The sequence below is a fragment of the Varanus komodoensis genome, unplaced genomic scaffold (assembly GCF_004798865.1).
Source record: "Varanus komodoensis strain SLA01 unplaced genomic scaffold, ASM479886v1 scaffold4, whole genome shotgun sequence".
Lineage (NCBI taxonomy): Eukaryota > Metazoa > Chordata > Lepidosauria > Squamata > Varanidae > Varanus > Varanus komodoensis.
Genome location: NW_025335941.1, coordinates 2,455,246 through 2,480,989, shown reverse-complemented (window position 1 = coordinate 2,480,989; position 25,744 = coordinate 2,455,246). Strand labels below are relative to the sequence as shown.

Here is a 25,744-nt window from a genome sequence, read left to right as displayed (position 1 = left end):
CAAGTTACAGTTTTCATCAACCTTTAACCCTGAAACAAGTCACTGTTTTGACAGCTGAAGAGAGGCTGCAATCTTTTCCTCTTTAACAGGCTTTGGCCCTGACAGGAATTCCATGTGGTCAAAAGAAAAAAAGAAAGAGAAACAGACAGTGACAGAGAATGAATTTCAAGCCGGAAAAGTAGCCATGCAAGCTGGGTGTTACCTTTCCTCTTTCCCCCTACAGGCTGTCATAAGAAGCTGCAAGATGGCAAACACAAGCCCTCTTCCCAGCCACCACTATCTCAGCTGTAGAAGAACCTGTGCAAAGGGCATCTCCTGTCTGAGCTACGTGCCATTGGTGTTTCAGCACCCACAGAAAAGGGCCAGGCAGCAGATCAGTTTCCTGTCAGCTGCAGAAAGTGCTGACACTTTAACTGTTTAAAGGTTTCTCATTCTTCATTTGAAAAATGAAAAAGCAGGTCCAAGGACACATCGGCTTTTGTCAATTAGGTTACTATGTACGTAACATACATTGAAAGTCACCTCCTATCAACACACTATCATAGGCAAATTCAAAATGGGCAAATACATAGGAAAATTATGGTTGACTTTTTTGATGTTGTGAGCCGCCCCAAGGCTTATTGTGATGGGGCGGCATAGAAATGTTTTAAATAAATAAATAATAAATGAAATGAAATTATACAAAATCAGACTTGGATGTGAAACGTCAAACTTCATTCTTCTTACAGCAACCCCCAAAACACATTATACAAAGCACTGTTAATTTTTGCTCTTTTTGCTTATACAGCTAAGCACCAAAACAGTCTGAAACTGACTTGCTTCAATAGCAAGCAGTTTGTCTGAGTTCAGACAAAGATAAACTGTCCTTAGTTAAAATAGGAAGCCTAGAGAAAAGATTCCATTATTCTCCATAGGGTTGCATCAGAGAAGAAATGAAAGTTTAAATGGCCAAAGAGGAAAGGGAAAAGCCTATGGATTACACAGCGCTAAACAGTTTGTTTCAACACGTAAATGATAAATGTTGAATCTGTAAAACAAGACGTATTTTACCTATCATTTTTGTTTATTTGATTTCTCTCCCACCCATTACATACACTATCCCACTCCCTTTCAGGTCAGTGGACCATATCCTACAGTACAGCTCTAGCCGCTAGGAAGCAGACTCAACCCAATATTCTTATCCTACCAATAATGGAGCTTTTTGAGTAACAAATATAACCTGAAGGAATAAGCATTAACAAAGAGATGCAGGATCTAAATTACTAACCTTCTGAACAACTGAGAGTCAGGGTGGTGGTGCAGTGGTTTAAGAGAACAGGTGTGGGATTCAGGCGATCTGGGTTCTAAGGCCCGCTCAGCCATGCAGACAACTGGGTGACTTTGGACCAGACAGATTCTCAGCCCAACCTATCTCACAGGGTTGTTGTTGTGGGGATAAGACTGAGTGCAGGAGGAGGAGAATTATGTAAACTGCTTTAAACAAGAAACAGGCAAGATATTAATTCACTGAACAAACGAACAAATAAATAAATAAGAAGCTAGCTGCTCGTGGTATAGGTAGGATTATTAGTGTTTCTACCCCTTGTATCCCAAAATAAAGCTTAGCACTGCAACCCATCTATATTGGGTGTTTGGCTTAAGTCCCAGATATAATCCTTTCTGCAGGAAGTCCAGAACTGGGGATAGGATGGTTGCAAATTAGACAGCACCTAGCATTTAGTAGGTGAGATCTGCCCAAACAAAATCAATATTTTGTCTGTTAACCACTCTGGCTGGATTAAAACACTCCATCTGTTGGTGTGTGTGTGTGTGGGGGGGTGACATTGTCAGCAATTCCTGAAAGCATTAGCTTACATAACTGATAGGTTTGAGCTCCTAGATGCCAATGCTAAGTTGCAGCATTATTGACATTATCCCTGTATCACTCTTTCTATACCCAACCACCCACCCACACCCCATCCAAAACTAGCTTTTGACATCCCCAACACCTGCTGGTTGGTTGACCCAAAAAGGTGTCGCTTGGATCATCAAAGCAATAACTGTCTTGCCCTTTGTTCAGTTGCTACAATGTGATCTGTATTTATAGATAAGGCCACTTGGACTGATTTCTATCAGTGCGTACAGATCCATCTGCTCCATGACATCATTGTCAGGAACTTCTAAGGTGGACTTTGTGGCTGTCACTGACGCATCAGTGAACTCAGTTTCTAGAGAGTACCTTTAGAGATGTAGACTCCAGCTGCAGATACACAATTATACATGTATAATTATGTTGAAATGTTTACCATGAAACCATTTTCTTCCAGAAATGATACAGTGAATATTTTCAAACCAGAGAATATCTTTTCTCATATTACCCTGCTGATACATTGAAACAGTCTGAGGCTTTAACTGTCAGGTGACATCCATCTTTAAAAAAAATATGTAAATACTCAGGAACCATGCATTTGTTCTGTCACTACTAATATGGAAGACATCTGGCTAGGAATTCATTTGATTCCTTCTAAATGCCAAGCAAAACATATTAGATACTCCTGTAGTTTTACATGATTCTTGGTTGTGTCTGTTTAGTGATATCATTTTTTGCTCTTAAATAAATAATAAAAATTAAAATATAATGTATTTTTATTTATTTATTAAGACATTTTTGGTTTTATTCCAAGTTGTAAGGGATGTTGAACTTTACTTGGATGGAAATGCAGGCCACTCCCCACCTCCCTTTAAAAATAAGAAATGAAAATCTAGACTTACATACTCTACATTTTATTATTTCAAGCATTTCCTTTCCCTCCTATCTATTCTAGGACAAGTGCCGAAAGCAGTGGATATTATTTAAAATCAATACAAAGTTCACAACGAAAAATGGTGCCACAAAATGAGAACCATACTTGAATACACAATGCATGTTTTAAAAAGATCAAATGCAAGGCATGCGAAACAAAAAAGGCACTTAACAGGCAATGGAGGGAGCAGCCACAAACATCTTGTGGCAGGGAACTCCTCATTCTGTGCTACTGAGAGGTTCCTTTGCTTCATTCCTGATAAATGCATTCTGCTAATAGTGGAACACACATAAGGACTTCCACAGCCCTACAGGACACAGATATTAACTGTGGGAGGGTTCAGTTCTTAAGATACAATATGCTCCTAAACCATCTAGGAAGTATTATTATTATTATTATTATATCTGATAATATCTATATCACCCCACAGATAATCAATGGTGTGAACTGCAACTGGAAATTAATCAGCAACCAGTGATGTTGGGACAAAAACAGAATGACATGTTACATTAAAATGTGTTGGCTAAAAGCCTCTCAAGTTAGGCAACTTTGGCACAGTAGGGCAACTGAAGTTATGTATCATGGAACAAACAGGTCAGCATATACTGTAGGTCAAAGTGTTCAATAAAGAATGATTACCGTATTTTTCCATCTATAAGACGCCCCCGTGTACGGGATGCCCATTTTTCCTACCCGTCTCCAGCAAGCAAGCTGCTGCCACGAGCGCGCTGCCTCACAGCCCCCCCCCGCGGCGCCTCACTGCCCGCGTATGCTGCTTTGCTGCCATTCCTGCCCACACACGATCACTCCAGTCCCCCTGCCGAGCGTGCCCTCCTCTTGGCCCCCCTGTATAAGACGCACCTCCACTTTTTAAGTAAATGTTTTTAAGTAAAAGTAGCATCCTATACACGGAAAAATACGGTAAGTGGCACAATTAAGTTGTATGTTTGAATTTAAATTTCCATTTTGCCTTGAAGCTCACTGGTATTCACCTGATTTGAAAAAAAAAAATTGGTATTTGGAATCAGCATCAGAAAACTCAAATCATTGGTTAGTTAGCTCTGATTTAAAGAACCTTGGGTTTCAAAGCTCTAAATACGAAGTAAAATGAACTGTTTGGGGGAGGGTTGTTACTTTGTTTCATAGAATTCATGTTTAAAATTAGCACTGCATGCCATTTTAAACAGTTACGTAAGCTAACTGAAGGAACAACACGTTTTTATATTTCTGATTTATTAGCATTACTTCTGACTACAGACAAATGCAGAATGAAAGCTACATGACAAGCTGCTAATTACAAAAAGGGAAAATTATTAACTCCATATCTCAAAATCACAATAAATCTAATTTTCTATCCACCAAAAGCACTGCCACAGAATTCAGTTAGTAATTGTAGAGCAGTTTTAAAGAAGTTTTGAAGATGCTTTCACATACTTTAAAGCCTAATGTCGAAACTGATACCATTAAACAGGGGACACTATTATTGTGACTACAAAGAAATACAATACTCATAGCAGCATTCCACAGATGCTTCCTAGAAAAACACATTAAGATGACAAATGGGTCACACTATTTGTCAAGCTATGCATGAAAATGCAATGACTTCAATAAGATTCAAATCAAACATATAAATACATAAAATACTTGCATGCATTCTAGTACATGAAATGAGGTGCAACTAGCTTTGGCTTTATTATTTTAATGATAATCCTCAGTATCAGGTTAGCATTTCTAAATTCTACATGCATGCTTCTTTAGTTTCCCATCTTATTTTTTTAAAGCCAATATCCACAAAATATTTAGCCTCTCATGTCACAGAGTCAAATACAGGCTAGTGCATCAACCACAGAGGATGAAAATCAGTTAATTACACTTCAGTTAAAAAAAACTCCTCCAGTATCAGAATAAAGGTACTGCCCCAACAGATAAGCTGAAATGTGTAGGATTGTACATAAACATTCCAATTGCTATCAAGTCTTTTAAGGGGGCATGTTTATGAATTCTCATTTTGGACGTAATGGGGAACAGACCAGAAGTGAAAAACCAAAAGGAGCACAGAAAAGCAAAAAGAATTGCATGGGCCTGACAGTACTTCTTACATTGTTAAATCATCATCTAGTAAGCCAGTATTTTTTACGAAAATCAGCAAACTTTGGTAGGGTAGAACACGCCTTACATTTTAAAAAAATGCCTTTCTGCTATCTTTAAATATCAATTTAGTGTATTTAAGGCTGAAACCTATTCACATTTGTGAGTAAGCTCCAATGGACACTAAAGGACTTATGAGAAAACATGCATAGAATTTCTCTGTACATTAGGTTAACATTCTGTACATTTTAAGTGGAAAATGATACATGTTTTACTATAATTTTAATAAATATTTCTTCTCTCTCAAGTAATACTTCTATTTACGATCTTAAGGAATGGTTCACTTATTACACATTTGTGAATCTACTATTTTGGTAACATCATTTACAAAAGTACTATATAGCTTTACAGGAGTATGGCTGATAATTACTTAATTCTAACATCGTGTCACTAAGGCCTAGCATTCTCAACTCTAAAACTACTTTCAGTTAGTATTCCTCATCCAGTTGCTTCAAGGAAAGAAATTAATTCATCAGGCATTTAGTGTTACAAGATGTATTGAGCCTCTGTAATAAGAATGTCTTAATTAGCCCTGAAGGTCCTGGTGTCAAAAGAATAATCATTTCTCAGAAGGATGCCTTTTTAAACAAATGTTTTATATACACACTTTTATAAGCATGTTGGACCAATCACAGTGATTTGTTATGGGGAACAAGTGGCTCTTTTGGGGCTCTAATTCCCATTAACTAGCCAGCATAGTAGTTGCAGTCCAAAAACATCTGGAGGGACACATATTACCCATACCTGACATGAAGGAACCACAAGATCAAAGAAGCTAGTTAGAATAAATAGATACTGGAAGAATGCATTCACAGTACAGTCCATCTCCATATCTATCATAGTACCACAGGAATCTGAATCCTAAAGTCAGCCATCCTTTCTCTGTGTCTGCCTATATCAATAAAACTTTATAACTAAGTGGAAATTTGCACCTGGGCTTCCCACAGTCAGTCCCAACTTCCAGCCATCATATCACAATTGGTTCTAAAAATAAGTGAAAACATTTAGTATTACACAGGTATTATATGCTTGGTAATACTATCCAGGCCATTTATTATTGCATGAAATAAGAGATTACCTTCATGTTAACAACTGGTATATAATGTGTGCACAAAGACACGCTGTAATTACTTGTATACTTCAACATTCCAGGAGTTATATGTCACTTTAGACTGCAGCCATCAACATACTTAACATTGCCAGGCAAGGAATTTACTGCCATATTAACTTTGCATTGCTCATGTGCAAATTTTCCTCTTGAACTGTGATGGCATGCCACATGCTTCACAGACAAATATTGCAACCTTGTTTCCAATTAGGCAGCACAGGTCTTCAGCCATAGCCTGCATTGTAACCTCTTCAAAAATACAAAAGGCTCATAACCAGTATGCCAAAGATCAAGAAAATGGCTCATTGCTATGAGCTGGCTTTTTAACATGCACCTTAGAACAATATAAACTACCCAAGCTATGACCAGGCAACAGCTACCATGTAAGGTCAGTGCTATGAAATAACAGTAGAATAAAATATCTAAAATACATCACAGTTGGTTACAGTTCTTGATGTTGCAACAAGTGCTTTGTCAGTTTCATGCAACCACTTCCATACTAGATCCTTATTCCTTCCTCTTAAAAAAGCCAGCAGGAAGACAACTGGCTGGGTCAGGAAGGCAATCACTACCTCTTTACAAAGAGTGGCTTCTTGCCAGCAGAAAGAGGCAATGATGAATCCAGAGCTGAGGAAATCCTCTCTGGACAATGAAGAGCTAAACTTTAGGCCGGTGGCAAATGTTCCTTTCTTTGGCAATGTCATTCAGTACGGGGGATGACCAGCTCTAGGCACTATTCTTTGGCTTCTGCACCACCACTTTCCCCTGGAGATCCCAGAAACTAAGAATGGAACAGCTAACAAGAAATAACATCTTATGACTTTGTTTGGATGACATCCTCATCCTGGATTTTTTAAAAACCAAATTACAGCTTATGTGAGGGCTTTTGACTCTCAGATAATGCAGACCTGCATGAAACAAGAACTCCTGAGCCAGGCTGGCATATTCAACATGGCAGCTGTACATGTCCCACACTGCAGCTTCAACGTTGACTAGGTAACCCATGGTGAGTTGTTATATATCATGCATACAGTTCCGATGACTAGACACTAGTCGAGGAACAGACACTTGAAATTTGCCTTACCCATCACAAACATGAAACCATATACCACAAGAAAAGCTTTAACACTGTAAATTCATGAACTATAACACAGTACACATACAATGCCAATCTATGTATTTGTTTTACACTTTTTATCTATGACTCCATCAGCGCAACTAATAAAAAATTTGTAAAAAAAATTTGGTGGGCAGGTGAACATCTTGCCCTTCCTATTGAGTTTGAAAGTAGCAAGTTGATCATCAATTATTATCCCATGTGGTCAGAAACAAGCTCTGATAATTTTCCTAGCTTTAGAATCTAGTTGCTAGGCTCTAGCAGCTGTTGCTTCTACTCCTGGTTCCTTCCCTTTGTCGTGCCTGTGCCCTTTTCACCCCATCAAATTCCCATAGCCAGGGTGAATAGATTTAAACTGCCAAGAGGTGCTGGCTGGGGAAGTAACCATGTAACATCTGCCTCCGCATATTCTCTCTATTACACAGATTACTGAAAAAGTACTATGCTGCAGCAGCCACTGAGCATCTAAGGTAATGATTTAGATGACTTAAACTTACCCAGACGACAGTTTAGCAGGAGTACTACTGTTTTTACCAGATGCTGCTAAAATCCGTTTGTCCAGTAATGGACAAACAACCTGAAGTGAATTCATCTGCATCCTTCAACCAACATTACATAGTCACAAAATGTGTATCTACACAATCCTTTATACAGGTCAATACATTCCATCTTGAATCCCAGAAAATTAGAAATAGCATCTGGGAATTCGATTTTTTCCCAGTCCTGTGAAACATGAACGTATGCAGCAGTATTTCTAAAGAGAAAGTGCAGAGAATATAGCTCAGTTATCCTTGCAGTTGAGACTAAAACATCTATATGAACATTCATGCATGGGTGCCCATGCACACGCATACACACCTGAAGATTAGAGTTATTCTGGTAACTTATAATGATGCCTAATCAACATGCTTTATCAAACAAATAGCTCTGAAGAAACTACAAGTCAAGTGATTAAGACATTAAAGGCTAATATTTCAACAAGATACCCTGCTTAACATCAAGCAGCCAAAGCCCAGATCCCACTAGAATGGATATCTAGCAAAACTGTTTGACTGGATCAAAAGATTCCTATAATACAACATAACTAAAAGAAATAGAGAACACAGAACCATGACAGGAAGTTCTGTGAACTAGATACTATTAATAACTATTAGGACCAACTGTTCACAATATACATATGAGGGAGGGACCGAGAGAAAGGACAGAACAGATGGACATAAAATATATGACTTCACTTAGCAGGGAAAAGGCCAGGGACAAATACCAAGTTGGTATTGATACCTGATAATTGTGATAATCTACTACCATGCATGCCTTTCATGCTCCGCCTCCCTCCAGTAAAGAAGTTGCCTGCCTTGGCAAAGAATCATTTCCTCATGATGAATACAAAGGCAATGCAACACTGCTAGTTCGTTTCACAAATAGTCAAGCTAAATACAGTGCCAGCTGGGCTTTCAGGATCTTGGACAACACTGTGTTCAAACAGCAAATGACCTTAATGAAAAAGAAAACTTAGACATGAACAAAATGACATTTCTGCTTTAAGTTAAAGGTTAGATCAGTAAAACTGATATAATAAAAATACACATTACAGTGAACTTCAGAATTCCAGGCATGGAAAAGGGGGGAAATGTACTGACACAATGTATTAAAACATTGTGGGTTGCACTCACCTGACTACATGGATGACTTGCTTCTAAGTTATGTTATTAGGACTGGACTATTAGTACACACAATTGTTTGGAAATAATACTCTGCCAAATCCATATATAAAGCCTTTCTCCTGCCATGCAATAACAATTTTCCTCAACACTTAAAAAGAAAGAGTAAAGCTTGTGTTTCACACTAACAACTTACAATATTTTGGTATGAGATATTTTGAATTGGTATCATTGTATTATCCGGCACAACTGAACACATACTAAAACATACCAAAACAGCAACAGCAACCTGGCACTCTGTTGATTAAACCAGATTGCCTTTTTATTGCTTCAATTTATATACTGGTTTCTATAGAAGTATCAAAGCAATTAATATAAAATTTTACATCAACAAAGCAACTATGGTTAAGTCAGAGGTAAAGCTGTCTGAATCAGACTTCAGGGAAAGCCTAAGTGAAGAGATAGACTGCAACATCTAATCATCAGGACTGTGGAGGCCTATATAAAGACAACTGGATAATGCATTTGAGAGGGTGGTGCTTCCACACTAAATGCCCAAAAGAAGTTTTTCACTGGTAAATCGCTGGTATATGCAGCACTATCAAAAGTGCTCCTCCTGATGATCACAAAGACCCAACAGGGACATAAGGGCATCAGGCAATTCCTAAGCTAACCTCATTCCAATTTTTTAAGCCATATATGTTAACTACACCACCTAAATTTTGGCCCAGTAGTTTATTAGTAACCAATGCAGTTCTTTTAGCAAGACTGTAACACACTGTTGAAAAGGGACCACATTAGCAGCCTCACTAGAGTTCAAGCTCACTTCCCACACAGAGTACATTACAATAACCCTGTTCTGAGGTTACCAATGCCTGAAACATGGTTAATTTATCACAATCTGAGAAAGGACATAGTTGGAGCACCAGCTGAGGCTAGTAAAAGGCACTCATAGCCATCTAGTCCACTTCAGTTTCCAGGGTTAAAGATGAATCTATGCACATTTTTTGTTAGGGGAACTGCAACCTTAACCAAAAGAGGGGCTGACCTCCTTCCCTAGCCTCATTGCTTCCATCTTGATAGAATTCAAACTCAATTTATAGACGCTCATCCAGTTCACAACATCCAAACACTAATCCAGAACCTACAAAGACACATCTGATTCAGAAGTTAGAAAGAAATAGAGATGGGTGCCATCCATGTACAGAAGACGCTTCACAACACAAAAACAAATGGCTGTTCCTATGGACTTCATACAGTGCCGTCAGATACCACACAGAAGCCATGCCCAGCACTTGCAGTCCACTTTCCCAACACCACATGCTAAGACTGGCCCCACAGACAGGAACCCTGAGCTCCTCGCTATACCCAGCACACAGTCAATCTAAGAGGAAACCATGATCAATGACAGCAAACACCACAGAGAAATAGAGAAACAGGAAAAGTTCAGACTTTTTCTAGTCCTCTCTGGAGAAAGGTTAACAGAATTATCCAAGATAACTAACTTCCAAACCCAGTTCTGATCCTTAGCCATTAGGGCTAGAAAGGGTATGTGGTTTGTCTCATGTGTACAAGCACCTTGTCCACCCACTTCAGGCTGCATTAACTAAAATGTCTCCCCCCACCCCAAAAAAAAACTTTAGTAAATGGGGCATTGGACACCTCACTTGACTCTGCCATAACAATGGCATCTAGATGCTTTGAAGCCAAAGGACTTTATTCCCAAGGTACATAGAAAAAGCATCACAAGCTTCTAAAGGGGGTACCCTCTGGGGTATTGACTCTGAAGTAGTCTGCTGAGTAGCTATGTGAGTATTTGATGGAAAATGCAAAATTATCCTTTTATACTAATTATCCCATGGTTAGTGTGATCATATTCTCAAAGCATGTTTGGTTAGTTTCTAAAAACCTGCTACCTACACTCCAGCAGTTGTTCAACTTGCCCACAGTTCCACAGAGTGCTGTTATGTACCATCAAATCATATCTGACTTATGCTGACCATATGAATGAAAGTCCAGTCCTCCAAAATGTCCTGCCATGGCAGCCATGCTCAACTGTTCAAGGCTGTAGATTCCTTTATGGAATCAATCCAACTCATATTTGGTCTCCCTCTGACTTTCCCAAGCATGACTTTATCCAGGGAGTCTTGTCTCCTCGTGTGTCCAAAGTATGACAGCCTCAGTTTTGACATTTTGGCTTCTAGGGAAAGTTCTGGATTCATTTGATCTAGGACCCAACTTAAAAGTCTTTGTCTGTCCAGAGTATTACAAAGTTCTTCTCCAGCACCGTATTTTGAATATATCAATTTCCTTCCTGTCAGCATTCTTCACTGGACCTTATTTATTTAAAGTTTTTATATGCTGTCTGTCCCCTTGCTACATAGCCTCAGGACGGCTTACAGAAATAAACATAATAACAATTACAATTAAAACCCAGAAACACACTGGCCGCATAATTAAAATCTATAAATATTAAACATTAAAATACTGTTTGAATAAAAAGGTCTTGGCCTGGCACTGAAAAAAAAAATAACGATGGCGCCAGGCGGACCTCTCTGGGGAGCGCATTCCACAGATGAGGCACCGCCACAGAGAAAGCCCTCCTCCGGGTACTCTGCTTCTTGATATCTCTCACGGAAGGCTCCCGGAGGAGAGCCTCTGCTGCCGATCTCAAGGGGCAGGAGGGCAAATATGGCCGCACTTTCACACTCATACATTGTGATTGGAAAAACAATAGTATGGATTATCTTGGCCTCGCTCGCCAGTGAAATGTCCTTACTCTTGATTATCTTTATTAGTTCCTTATTTCCCTCCACAAAGTACCACTGATTCAATAGTCAACACTTTGCTATATCAGTGTTTTGTAGTTATTTTATTTAATCTTATTTTATTCTTTGGCTCTGCAACAAGTGTACTTAAGAGTTTGCTTGACTTCCTACAGACTTGTACAGATAACCATGCTCATCAGGAAACACCCTTCTGGTAAAACTGAAGGTACCAGTGGCCTAAGCCCATGATAGGGTTTTCTCTGTACCATCATGACCTGGCCTGTTGTCTAAACCCACAATCATAGTTTTGACAGTCATGGCATGCAGCTACCACAGAGTCCTCTGGAAAGAGTGCAAAGTGCAAGAACTGCTCTAGCCATCCTAGTCTCTATATGTGGACCAATGAAGAAGCTGGTGACACAGGCAGGGAGCAACGTACCGTAGGACTGAATTTCAGGCACAGTGAATAATGGAATACATGCCAACAGTGGGAAGACAGAGCGGGGAGGACAGAAAACATGATAAAGAAGAAACCACTTCATCACCTGTCAGGTAGATGAAAGGTACAAAACCCACAAGCCATGGTAAACTTGCAGGGTTGCTTATCATGTTGTGTACACACAGCTACTGTGAAAGTAGCAGCACAATATAAGGGCCAACAAGGTGAAGATAACAAGATTTGGTTACTAGCAGTCAACCACTCCAGGCATATCCCAACACTTGCAGGATAGTGTCCAACTTAAATGACACTATGTGCCCCAATTATTGTCAGCAGAAGCTGTAATCCAACCATGCTAAAATAAAATTGTGTCCATACAAATTCAAACGGAGCAACCCACAATCACTTTTTTACCTAAATGCATTTTGCTTAACTATGGTGAGAAGACAAGCAAGTCCTGAGAAAATTAATAGGAAGTTTCTCTTCTGTTTAGCATACTTTGCCTATTCAGTCATCAGCTGCAGCCAGACAAACCCAGTAACACAATTGTAATGGCATATAATGCCTTGCAAAATCATATAGATGCTGCTTAAAATATGCAGACAGTGTTGGGATTGGAATCTGCTTTGTTAGTTTACCTCTTCAGTCAGTCCCTCTGTTTGGCTGAGAGCAGCCATGTCAAATTAAGAAGCTGTTTAATTCTAGGCAATCCTTCAGCCAAGGAGACCAGCAAATCCAAAGTGGGTAATAGATAATTAAGGTTAAGTTGAAAATAGGAGAACCCTCTGAGACACCTGTGCAAGGACCAAGGCAGAAAGTGTGGATAACAGCCTGATCTTCTGTTGAGTGTGCCATAGGATGTTTCACAAACAACCCTCTTCACAGGATGGATTTCTGTGTTGTGTAAACTCAGCCACTCAGAACTGTTGATGACAGGAAGGACAGATGTGTCACTTTCTTTGCTGGACTTGTCCTACAATAGGTAGCTCCTGAATAGTGGTTTGGCAATGTCAATTTGTTTCTTCACTTCACTGCCTAGGTAATGTAGGTATTCAATGCCTAATGAAAGTCCTTCAAGCGTACAGTCCCCATTGAAAGACTGGAGCTAATGCAATTGAATTGCAGGGTTTGGAAGCAGACAACAGGATTGTGTGATGTGCTTTGGATGATAACTGAAAATGCATGAGTCAGGAACATAATTCCTGATGATTCCCCTGCACTTCTATCTACTTCCAACAGGTTGCTACAAACAACAAAGTTGGTAGCTCAGAGGTAGCTCAGGACTCATGCAACTGAATGTTCCCCCTATAAAAATGCCTTCCACCCAGGAAACTGGATGCTGGAAAGACATGAAACCTTACTCTAACATCTAGCTTTTATTATATATGCATTTTTGAATGTGTGCGTGGGATTAGCATTCAGTCATGTCAACAACCTGCTTTTTGCCCACAGCAGTACAGTCCAGAAACAAAATGACTAGCCAATAAAACTCCACAGATTATTAAAATGAGAAAAGTAGACCATTTCTCATGGGTCTTGCCTTCTGTTATCATAATCATATGCATTAAACATTTACCAGATTTTTTCTTCTATTAAATTAATCAAAGACCAAATACGCAGCAAAACTCATTTCATTATGCACAATACTAAAGGAAATTTGTAATCCTTCAGATATAAAACTAAATGCAATTAGAACATTTTGTGACCAGAAATACATTCATTAACAAAATTAAGGTAAGATCTCTATTGCCATCTAGTGAAGAAACGAAATAATTATCACAGTACTACTCCACAAATTAATATCTATTGAACAACAAAAAACACATCATGGTGATTTGTTATTTATTCTTAATTTGTGCTATCAAGTTGCTGAAAGACCCTGCCGGATCTCAACAAGCTTGTAAATGTTTCCTTCATGGCAAAACCTATGGCAACAGGTTTGTAAAAACAAGTTCTGAACAAAATGCCTAATTGTAGAAAATTTGATTGTCATATATCACACATACAACACACACCGTTGTAACTCTGCACATTAACTTTGCATGCTGTAGCAAAAGAGAAGTTAGCAACAGTTGAGCAAGATGATATTTTACTGGATTAAAACTTCCCAGGTCTCATCAGAACCACTAGGGTTCACCAGTGTCATACTTTTTCATACGGGCCTGACCTGAGTTTAAAAAAAACCCAAACATCGTCCCAGTCTCACTGCGTCTCAGTTGGCTATGCAAATATGTATTACATTACCTTACCCTCAGAATGTATGGTTAATTATCTCTATAACATTTGATCCTTATTTCCTGCACTTACCAAGTCTGATTTAAATCCAGAATCAATGCCAAACTAGCATATATCATCAACTTAAACTCAAGTCCCTGGACAATTTTTTAAAAAAAGTTTGCCTAAAATTACTTTGTTGAAAGATGGCTGAGTGAATGGTATACATTTTTAATAAATAAACATCCAAAACAATACTCCAATTTGCCAGTTACAGGATTTTTCAAGATTTTTTCTTTTAACCATGTCAAAAGTAAGTGCCCATGAAAGGAGGGTGGGATGTGATTTTCTAGCAGCTCATGGAATTTTGGAAAAGGTAGGGGACACTGGGAATTATAAGGGCAATGCTTAAAAACTGGATGATGGAGGGAAATACACTCATAAGAGCCACTTTGTTTTTCAACTGACAATTTGTCAATCGAGAGCTGCAAAGTGTGTACAAAGCAACCTATACACAGTCCTATTTGGACAACCTTCTGCTGTACCATGGCAGCAGAATTTCCCAGTATTGTCAGGCAAGGGACTACATTTTGAGTAGCTATATGTACTCACCTGCAAGAATTTTTTTTTCTTAAAAAATAAAAGAGGATTTCAAGTGTATACATTTCAGCTGCCCATTTTTTAAGAGTAATAAGCCTGTGATGGTCACTCCAAAACACGACCTGGGCATCAACAGAGTGGCTGCCACTGACTTGTAGCCTAGGATTCCAGGCAAAAACACAAAACCACTGAGTTGCAATTACAGCAGGGCTGGGGAAGACAAAACAGTTCCCAGTGTATAGGACCCTAGGATACCAGATGGAGGTTTGATAAAGAGGGAGAATGACCCAAAGTAGGCCTGGCGGCCTGTCAGCAACACAGTGGGATGTTCCATGAACAACCCACAACGTATAGGTTATTTGCATGGGTAGGACGTCACATCATGAAACTTGTCCATTATCCCTCTTGCCTCAGATGAACATAATCTGCATATACCAGAAGCATTCTGGGATGTAAAAGAAAGTCATGGCAAGCAGCAGAGAAGTCAGACTTCAACTGAGCAGCTTAAGAATATCTACAAATCTATACTTCCCTCCTCCTTATTCTATAGTACAGAATACATGAAAAGGATTCTCCAGTGATAGTGACCTTAGTAAAGTATGTGCAATGTTTTGTTCCTGCCTGAAACTAGCATGTTGTACACCTGCAGTAAATGCAAGCTACTTGCATTATTAGAAGAAAAAATGAGTGATACTATGATTCCAATTTAAGTGAGACTACTCACATGCTCAAAATTTGTGCTTGATTTTAGTTGTGTCGGTTTATTAGAAATTTGGAAGCACAGGAATGACACCAAACTGCATCAAATCCCACATATTCTACTGATTTTGTGATGGTTCAGGCATTGATAGCTGGTATATTTAACCACTTGTTTCCCCCACTTAGAATGTTTTATCACCCTCTACGCCAGAGGGTGCTATCTAGTCTTACCATATCTATTTTAAATTAAATATGACAATGGATTGTGATGATTTTAAGTTTATAATCCAGCCATATCTATTCAAGTTTTTTCATACAACTTTTAAATGATTGAGTATGTGCACTTCAGAAAATGCTAGATCAGAACAAGGTCCTAATACACAGTATTCTTTGTAAGAATCACAAGAGACAGAAGGTGATCCACAGAAGCTGACCAACAGTCTACCACTGGAACATCAAAATCTAACTCTCCCTTTCTAATGTGTATTTTAGTTTGTTAGAACAAGTTTGGCAATACATACGAAATCTTATTATATCAGACCAAAAGAGCTATCCTGCTGGATCAGTCCATCTAGTCCAGCACCATTTCCCCGTTATGGCTATCCCAAAGCCTCTGGGAAGCTCAGAAAAGGGACATGAAGGAATAGCCTTATCCCACTCTTGCTTCCCAGAAACTGGTACTAAGAGGCACACTGCCTTCTGAAAATCTGAGGACTGAATATAGATTAAGCCATTAAGAAACATTTTCTCTGCATATGTCAAATATTTTTTGCTCATCTAAACTGTTGCCTATCATCACATCTTGTAGCAGTAAAGGTTAACAAACATACTGTGTAAAGTACTTGCTTTCCTCTATATTGAATCTCCTGCCACTTAGTATCATTGGCCAGATTATACTAAAGTAACCTCTATGTTGACATTGCTACCAACAATTTTTGTTGCTGATTTTCATATCTAACATACAGCAATATTTATTTACATTCACCACATGCTTTTTTCAGTGGGGAATGTAGACTTTTCAATAATTTAGCTCTTTTTAAAATATGAAATGGAGGACAAAAACAATCAATACTGAAAACAGATGGAAGTAGAACATTTGCAAACAAACATCACTCTGCTTCATTGCCCCACCACCACATCCCAAAAAAAAACCCAGTACCAATTACCAGTAACTCACCTCTCTGCCTTTGAAAGTCACTAAAGCTGCAAGAGGCTTTGCATAGAATCTGCTGTAGGAAAACCCCAGGCATCCATACATGCTGTTAGCCGTAAGCTTCAAAGCCTTCTGCCTGATATCATACTGAAAAGATATACAAACAACTATCACAACTGGCAAAAACACAAGCAAATAAACACCCCCCCCCCCGGAAGAATAAATATGTCATAATTTGCTAGAAGAGCCAGTGTGGTGTGGAAGGAGCCAGCACGGATCATTCATCTGGAATAGCCAGGGTACAGTCCCCTCCTTGGCCATAAAGCGTACTGGGCCAGTAATGGACCTGCAGAATAACCTACTCACATGGTTGTGCAGATAAAAATGGAATTAGCTATGTAAGTTACCTTGAGTTCCTCACAAGAGGAAAAATGGTGGGATATAAATGCAGTATAATAAAAAATTGCAATGACCCAGTGCAAATGGCCCTCATCTAAATTTGAAATATTTGTTTTTCTGTCCTGCCCTATTCCTATCCTGTTTTTATATATGTTACAGAAAGCAAGTAACACTGATTATAAATGGTCTGATTTGGACCCAGTTTCTTGACAAGAGGCAATACTTTTCTAGTAGCTCTACTGATCAATATTCCTAAATAAATTGTACACTACCCCTGCTGACATGAAGCTCTATTTCTAAAAGTTGCTCTTTTTCCTTTCATGAATCATTTCCTGTTTTTTTATCAACTGACAGAAAAACAGTATTGGCCTGCAAATGAAAAGAGCTTCATCAACAGAAAAACAGTATACAGCAGAAATATATACTGCTATAAGTTCTACTGAACATTTTGCGATCCTTGTTGTCATGTATTTTTATCTTATGTAGCCAAGCTTGTAAGCTATTAAGAAAACAAGGCCAAAGTTATCTCTAGTCCAGTGAACAACCAGATGTTCTACAAAGCCCACAGACATGGTATAAGCACAGCAGCACCCTCCCGCTCATGTGCCCTTACAACTGGCTTTAGAGGCATAGCAACTGCGATATTGGTGGTATCACACAGTTGCCAATGATAGCCCTTATCCCTCATGAATTTGTTCTTAAAGCCGCTAAACTGGTCACCACCAATACTACAGAATTCCACAGTTTAAGAACTGAGTGAAGAATGTTATCTTATGTGCTCGAAATCTTCTACCATTCAGCTGCATTGAATGATTCTATAAGAAACTTCTCCCTGTGTACCATTTCTATACTGTACATAATTTCATACACATAATACATAATTATATGTAACAACAACAAACAATATTAATCCTCTATTATATCAGTTTTCCCATTCTTCTTCTAAGCTAAACAGAACAAAATGCTTTAACCTTTCTTCACAGGAATGTCACTCCACCTCCTAGAATATTTTAGTTACCTGTCTCTGCCCCTTTTCTATCCCTACAATATTCTTTCACATTTTTATTTTATTTTTTGAAGCAAACTGATTTTTTATTTTTTATTCTATTTTATTTTTTGCACAGCTTTATTCATTTATGTATTGTATTTTTCTATCTACTTAAGTCACAAGTGTTTTTCTGTCAGATATACCTGTAAATAGAGGTCAGAATTTAAGTCTGGCTGTTTCATCAACTGCTTAACTTGACGCCTTCGCTCAACGAGCTTTCTAATTTCCTTAGGCAAGATTCCCATTTCTAGGGATGAATCTGGTAGTTCAGGAATTTCTTCCAATTCATCCTGTGAAATGAATAATTCTTTTGACATGTCAACATCACTATAACAGATTTGTTCCCAAAGTTGCTATGACTGAATCATCAGGTAGTAGTATGAACAGTTCCAACCATGGAAGTTCAGCTGGGCCCTCAAAAGACCTTAATGGAGCCTACCTATGACAAGAAACAGACGGTTTAAACACAAAGAGACATGTTTCAAAGTGCACTCAGAATTTGTGTGCATCACCAAAAGATTACACTACTGTAAAAATTAGATTAGTCTAAATTTTACCAATCTGATTTTATGAATGGATTCACAGTTCACAGCTTATGGCAAACACTATTTTACAGGATATCCACTAACATACTCCAATTACCGAAGACAATAAGAACGTCTAGGAAGACTCTATTCTTGAAGATGAACAAGAACTCAACAATAAGAACAATCACATATTAAAAGTTATTATCGCACTAAAAATACACATACACACCTCTGTCTTTTGGGGTGCATTAGAAGATACTCTGTCAACGGTTGTAAAACAGATATTAAACTCTTGGATAATTGAAGGGTACAAGCTATTGAAGTCTAGAAGCAAAATGAACTTGTCATAAAAACCTAAAATAAAAGTGACATAATTTTAGTTACAGTGTATAACTAACTATACAGACTGTATGGCAACACAAATATTTTACAGTGCGAAGTGATAGACCGGCAGAATGGGGCAAGGGGAAAGGGAGTCTGAGATTTATGCAAGGAAATCAAGTTGACCTTGCTGAGGGAAAGGGCCAATGAGTAAGACTGCCATCTTTAAAATATTATAGTAGTGTCTAAAATAATATTTTAGATTATGAAATCAGTATATGCTGATATGACTCAATTAAAATTTAGACCTGAAATACAGTACTAGTTCAAAACATTACACTTCACCACCAGTCAATGATGGAGACATGTCAGAAGTGGAACGATCCAATCCTGTTAACTATCCAGGAATGAACAGATGGCTTCTTTGTTTCTCTGGGATACTTCAGTACAGTTGTCACCACAAAGAGGAGACACTGGAAGAAACTAAGTATCCGTTAATCAACAAGAGTACTCATCACCTCATATCATCACTTAAGGCAACGTTATGCAATGCTTAGCTTTTTAGCATCTGCACACACACCTATACATTTATACCAATATCTGTGTCAGCTTTTTTATGGAGGTAAGGGGAGTGCATTCTATTACTGTGAAGAACTCCCCACCCCCGCAAATTCAAAGAAGCCACTTCCAAGTCGGTCAAAATGGCAGCTCATATTGAAGTAAAATTAACATCAGAAATGCATCAATAGCAATGGGAGATCTAAGTTTTAGTCTGTGATTCTCTCCCCTACCCCTAGAATATTTGGAAGCTGTGAGTAGGTAGTTATTAGTGTTTGCATTTGTCTTTCCCATTCTGCTTCCATGTAATTTCAGGTAAATGAAATACAGTTTAGTGATTTCAAGGAGGAGGATGGAGTGGCAAGGGGTGACCAGAAGTATCACAAATCAGAACCTAGTCCCACAAAATTTAGCGCTCTCATAACAATAGTGCATTATTGACATTTTACTTCAATACTAGATGCCATTTTTGAACAGCCTGAAAGTGGGACTGTTGGAAACCGTGCAATGCAGACCTAACAAAACTTTATCCTTTCCCTGCCTTCCATTACAATAGTACTATTTTGTCTACCTACCTACATCAAAGAAATGGCTTAACTGAAGGCACCAATTATTTGCCCTTATGTTGTATACTGTATTCACTTTACTTATTTCACATTTAACTACAAAACTGTGTATGAAGTTATTCATGATACATTCTCCACAAATAAAGAGAAAATAGATTTCCAAAGTTCATTTAGGACTAAATACCATAAGCATATATTTTCATCCTCCACATTAAAATTCCTATTTAAATAAATATTGCAATGAATTTCTGAACATCTGAAATGCTGCCATCTTGTTTTCGGGAATGAATTTAAATAGCAAATAGCTCAAATTACAACAGCTAGGAATAATTTTTCAGCACAGAGTCCATTAAAGCCCAAATGCTAGTGGAAATTGCTGCTACAATCGTTTCTAGAATGGTACAGGTTAGTAAAGCTTGCAGAACGGAGCTTGCTGACCTGTGTCATTCAGAAAACAAGCATTTTAGGGTTTCTAGGGAGCGCTAATTCCTACTGTGCTCATGGTGGACCCTGTGCATGCAACAGAACCAGCAGAGGTGCAACCGCAATATTGGATAATGGTCACTGGCTGTACTGTTACATGTTGGGAGGGGAACACTGGATTAATCATGTAACTAAAGTATGATGAGCTGTATTACACTGGTTTAATATTCAAGGACAGAACACTCTAATAACTCAAAAGCCCTCTGTGGATTAATAGGCTAATCCTATGCAAGGTTCATTAGTCCAAAGTCCTGCTGGATTCTTGTTGGCTTTAATGATATAGTTAGCCTTAAATGTCTTGATGGCTATTTTATCACTCTTTTGAAACATATCTGTGTAAAACTATAACAGTTTGATTTATAATTTAAACCCTATTAAATTAAGCCGCCCCGAGGCTTTGTTGCGATGGGGGCGGCATAGAAATGTTTTAAATAAGTAAATAAAATAAAAATATACCACTCTCAAAATTGAAGCAAATACTTGTCCTTGGATTCCCAACATGGAAACAGTTATGAGTTTAGATGTACAACATTACTGTTCCTATAAAGCTCCCACCACTGTTATTGGTGTTTCATTAAAAAAAGAACATAGTTCAACATGAATAGAATGTGACTTAATGTAGAGTCGTTTGTCTAGATCACTGTTCCAGTTCATGGTTTGATCTAATTTCCCAAGTAGTGCTTACCAATCTTTGGATCCAAAACTAAACCTCCAGAATATGCCGCTTTTCTTCGTCCTGTCTTTGATTTATTCTGACCACCTTCTAAATCATCATCTTCTTCCAGCTGGACAAAATAGGACAAAATCAAAGATCTAATTGTACATTATTTTTTATCAAACTCTGAGGGGGGCGAGTGGAAGTTAGAGATTGATCATAATACAGGAGAAAAATAATGGGGGATTCAAAAATAATTTGCCTTAAGGACACCTATATAATAAAAAGGGAGAGACTGGTCAAATTAAAAAAAGCAATCAGTTCTGATCGAGCACACTGCCCATAACTTAAAATAACTATATAACTATATACTTTGGCATTTAACATATTCAGTCAGTCAATGAAAAGGATGTTAAGTCATTTAATAGAACCATTGTGTTCATTAAGCCATACTTTCAAGTAAGTGAATCCCACACTCTAATTCACTGCATAATTGTGAGTAACTCCAACTGAGAAAACTGGGACTTGCTTTTAAATGAATATCCATAAAATTGTGGTTATAAATCTCTGAAATTTTGGAAGAGTTGGGAACTACATGTCTTAGTTGGGAAGGGGAGATGGAAAGATAGAGACACTCTGAGATGGTGCTGAAGATGTTACATAGTTTCACTGAGTGTCATTCATCTACCATTCCTTTAAAGTATATTTAAAGTACAGGGTTAAACAACGTGCAACTAGTTACTAACTTAACAGCAGCCAAAAAATGGTATTTAGCGTGAACAAAAGGGACTTCCAGTATAAACTATGCAAAATTAGTTTTGAAATACCATCCCCAGATACAATGAGAAACAAAATAGCAGGACAGCTCTGATATATTATTAGTTCAACATTAGAAGCATCAAGCTTCGGGTTCATACACTTCCTCTCTTCTCTGATTGATCTCATCTAACACCTGCAAGAGGCAAAACATCTACTTTTAATTTTTAACCAGATGTAACCAAAATCCCCTATTACATCCAAACCTGGGGAATGCTAAATTATTACTAGTTTAAATAATCCAGGATCCCAAACCATGTTCTTGCTTTGTTTGAAGAAACTCTGTTGTCAACTAATCTGGTTAACTGGCTAAATTCCAGTTGCCTTTTCCTTATATGCCACAATGGGAGGAAAAAGGGGGTACAGAAGCCCAAGCATGCCATTGCTTGCACAAGTAATTCTAAATCAGCCAATTATAACATATGAAGATCAGGAAAAATTACCTGTTTCTGGTGCGGCTTTTTAAAGAGTTGTTTATCAGGCACAATATAATTATTTTCATAAAATGCATGAAGGAGCAAGTATTCATTGCGCTCAGCTCGCCCACCCATCAGAGTCCTTGACTGTAGGAAAAGTAAGAGCCACATAGATACAGTTTGTAACAAATGTCAACATGTCAGCGATGCTATTGTTATGTGTATTTTTTCAAGAGTATCACTGGATTTTAGGAGCATTGTCTCAGTATTCTATTTGGTAAGGTACAAGATAACAATCTGGTGTGGCTTAGTCAACATAACTGTGTTAAAAAGGACTTCTGGTGTTATGAGAATATACTAGCACAACTCATTTACATATACCCTATTAGAAAAAGAACTTGTTTTTAAAAATAAAAATGTACATTTAAAAACAATATAACTGAAATGGAATTTGTTTAGAAAGAAAAATGAGCTTTACCATAACATTGCCAGCAATATTTGTAATTTGTAGGGCAAGTGGAAGAACATTCAGTTCACACATTATTTGTAAAATACATTTAGCATCAATCCAGGTGGTCTCCAACATGTAAAGTAAGTGGCGAGAATCACTAGAAGAAGCAGAGACATTTTTAATGAATTCCTCCACATTTGTGGTGAAGATAAGTGCATTCAAATTGCTATCACCATGTTCCCAAAGTCAGAGCTCAAAATTATCTGGGCAGTAAATTTAAAATTTAACCACTACAAAAGTTACAATGACTGTGTTAGCACTTTTAATCAGAAGAAACAGTAGCATTAGTATGGTGCCAGAGAGCCTTTTGGGTAAGTGGTAGCATCAAATGCAATCAATCAATCAATCCACATAGCATTCTAGTAAACAACAATAAGACTGCACAAAACAAAGTGTTTGTTGGGTGCTACATTCAAACATACAGCCAGACTAAGAGGTGATCAGAAGGCACTCTCTCTAGACTATGAGAACAGCTCTATTCATTTACTTCTTTATAGAAAGTGACAGGACAACACTGGGGGCTCACAGGAATATTTAACTATTTGAAAAACTGTTCTTGGTTCCACCACAAAAGCAACACACTGCAGAGGAAAGCACTGGCCTGCAGCCCCAATTTTTATTTCCTAGGAATGTTTTGAAGAATCACAGGTGGCCCAGAGGCTTGCATAGAAAAGGAAGATGGAAGCAACTGGAGGCCTTCACTTTGCATTGAAGTGATCCTAAGAAATTTTGTTAATTTGCATGGCTGACTGACTGCCTGGAGGCAGGGGGTTCTCGAAGGCAACATGTTGGAGAAGGCTGTTTTAGTGGAACCTATCCTGCTTTCTCCACAGAATTAGGAATCCAAGTCAGAATGCAAGACTTCTACGGCATTTTGGTGGGTGAAGTTATTTCATTCTACTTCTATGCTAACCCATACCTGGACAGCTTACAGCTGCTTAAGTTAGCATATAAAATAGAGTCAGTGAAATAAATAAAAAAATAAAAATGAATAATTAAACCATTAGGGTTTAACAATCAGGGGTTAGAGGTTAAGTAATGTACTTTATCCAAATCCATTAGCAATATACTAACTTATTCCCTCTCATCATTGTTGTTGCAAGCTAAATTCCTTTATCACCTGACCATGGTAAATTATTTGTAATTACAATCTTGAATTTAACCTTTGAACATGGTTATTGACCTTAAGAAATAGCCAGGCTGTACACCTGCCTGAAAGTGGTTTCAACGGTTCCATAAGATCTGCTGGAACATAAGAAGCAAACACTTCATCTTTAGCAATGAGAGCACTCTGCCCCAATGACGCTTCAGGCAAGATTTATTGTCCAATTCTATATGAATAAGTTTACAATATTATTGACTTTCATTCAATTATTTCATATCATGAGGACATCAGCATTTCTTCATGAATGTACAGTGAACATAAGCAGTTTCCATTGTTTCCATTCAATACATCTTATTGAAAAATCAAAAATTTCAACTTCCCCTTCCAACGTCACTAACAAAAATAATGAACACAATACAAGCTAACATGGAACCCTGGGGACACCCATGTTTCTTCAGTCCTATCATTTTTCCCCTCAGTAAAAAAAACCTCTACTCCTTCCAATAAAAGTCTCTTACTCATCACATAGTGGTACATAAATACTATATTGTCCAGTTGGAGTAATGCTACATGCTACAGAATCATGATATTCAAACATCTAAGATATACTTTCCTTTCCTGGAAAACCATGAGTTACTAGAAAAAAGTGAGGGAATCACTCTAACATGATCCTTCACATGGAAAGCTCCTATATATCTGCAGTTGATTGGGCATTTTTTATATTTCTTTACAAGTATGTAAATAGTAATTAAATAATTTACTTGTTTTAGCCATTGGAAACAGGCTTGCCATTTCAAAATAAAGTAACTGGATACATACCTGTACATATTTCTTATCTCTTCAGCTGTAATTGTCACTCTTTCCATTTTCAGAATCTGACTGACCAGTTCAGACAAGTGATAACTCTTACAACGAATCAGCTCCTTTGCTGAAATTTCTATATCACAAATCATTCGACCACAAGTGGCATTCTTTTCAGCAAATCCACTACGACCCTTAAATAGCCATCAAAGAAAAGCACATCTTCAGAGCCTATATCCATGCTGTGTTTTTGCTCTGGACTAATTGTCATAGTTTATACATCAAACAGAAATTGTTTCTCTTTCCTGTATAGAGGTATATACAAGAAACTTTGTAGGACAGTAAGGAAATCATTGTCAAACACTAAATAAAAATGTATTGTTTCACCAAAGGCAGTTGTAACTAACACATTCATAATCATATCTTGTTGGGTCTGCTTAATTAACTCAAGAAAATGGCATGCTTTCCATCTAACAGTTATATCTTGTTGGCATAAACATTAAAACAACTTCCATCTGTTACCAAGGTGTAGAAAAATTTGCACATCTTTAAGTTACAGTATAGCATAACCAACAGGCAACTTTGATTGCAATCTTAGGTTATAAAAATTTCCAAAATTGCCACAGGCAACAGAATGGCACAAGCATTTGTACTGTAACATTTTCTTCAGATCTTCCAGAATATTTTGTGCTGGCCAGACACTTGGCGACCATTAGATTATACAGATTGGATACATCAGACATATACTTGTGTGTGTGCGTGCACATATAAGCATGTGCCCACATAGTTTGTACTTGCAGCATTGATCATGTGATGCAAGAATCTGATTTTATCAAGGATGTTATGGT

The 25,744-nt window shown here is 37.9% G+C and overlaps 1 protein-coding gene and 1 non-coding gene across 4 annotated transcripts in view; both read right to left on the bottom strand.

Annotated features, from left to right (window-relative positions):
* Positions 1 to 25,744, bottom strand: part of POLA1 (DNA polymerase alpha 1, catalytic subunit) — a 217,588-nt gene that overhangs the window by 166,905 nt on the left and 24,939 nt on the right. For all 3 annotated transcript variants that reach the window (XM_044441804.1, XM_044441805.1, XM_044441806.1), the window contains exons 20-26: positions 24,915 to 25,090; positions 22,958 to 23,087; positions 22,507 to 22,626; positions 21,278 to 21,377; positions 18,894 to 19,018; positions 18,281 to 18,427; positions 16,715 to 16,837 (exon numbers count right to left, since the gene is read on the bottom strand). In XM_044441804.1, the coding sequence (XP_044297739.1) occupies positions 16,715 to 16,837; positions 18,281 to 18,427; positions 18,894 to 19,018; positions 21,278 to 21,377; positions 22,507 to 22,626; positions 22,958 to 23,087; positions 24,915 to 25,090 (921 nt within the window). The remainder of the gene's footprint in view (positions 1 to 16,714; positions 16,838 to 18,280; positions 18,428 to 18,893; positions 19,019 to 21,277; positions 21,378 to 22,506; positions 22,627 to 22,957; positions 23,088 to 24,914; positions 25,091 to 25,744) is intronic.
* On the bottom strand, positions 19,349 to 19,479 carry LOC123029598. Its single transcript, XR_006415953.1, has one exon.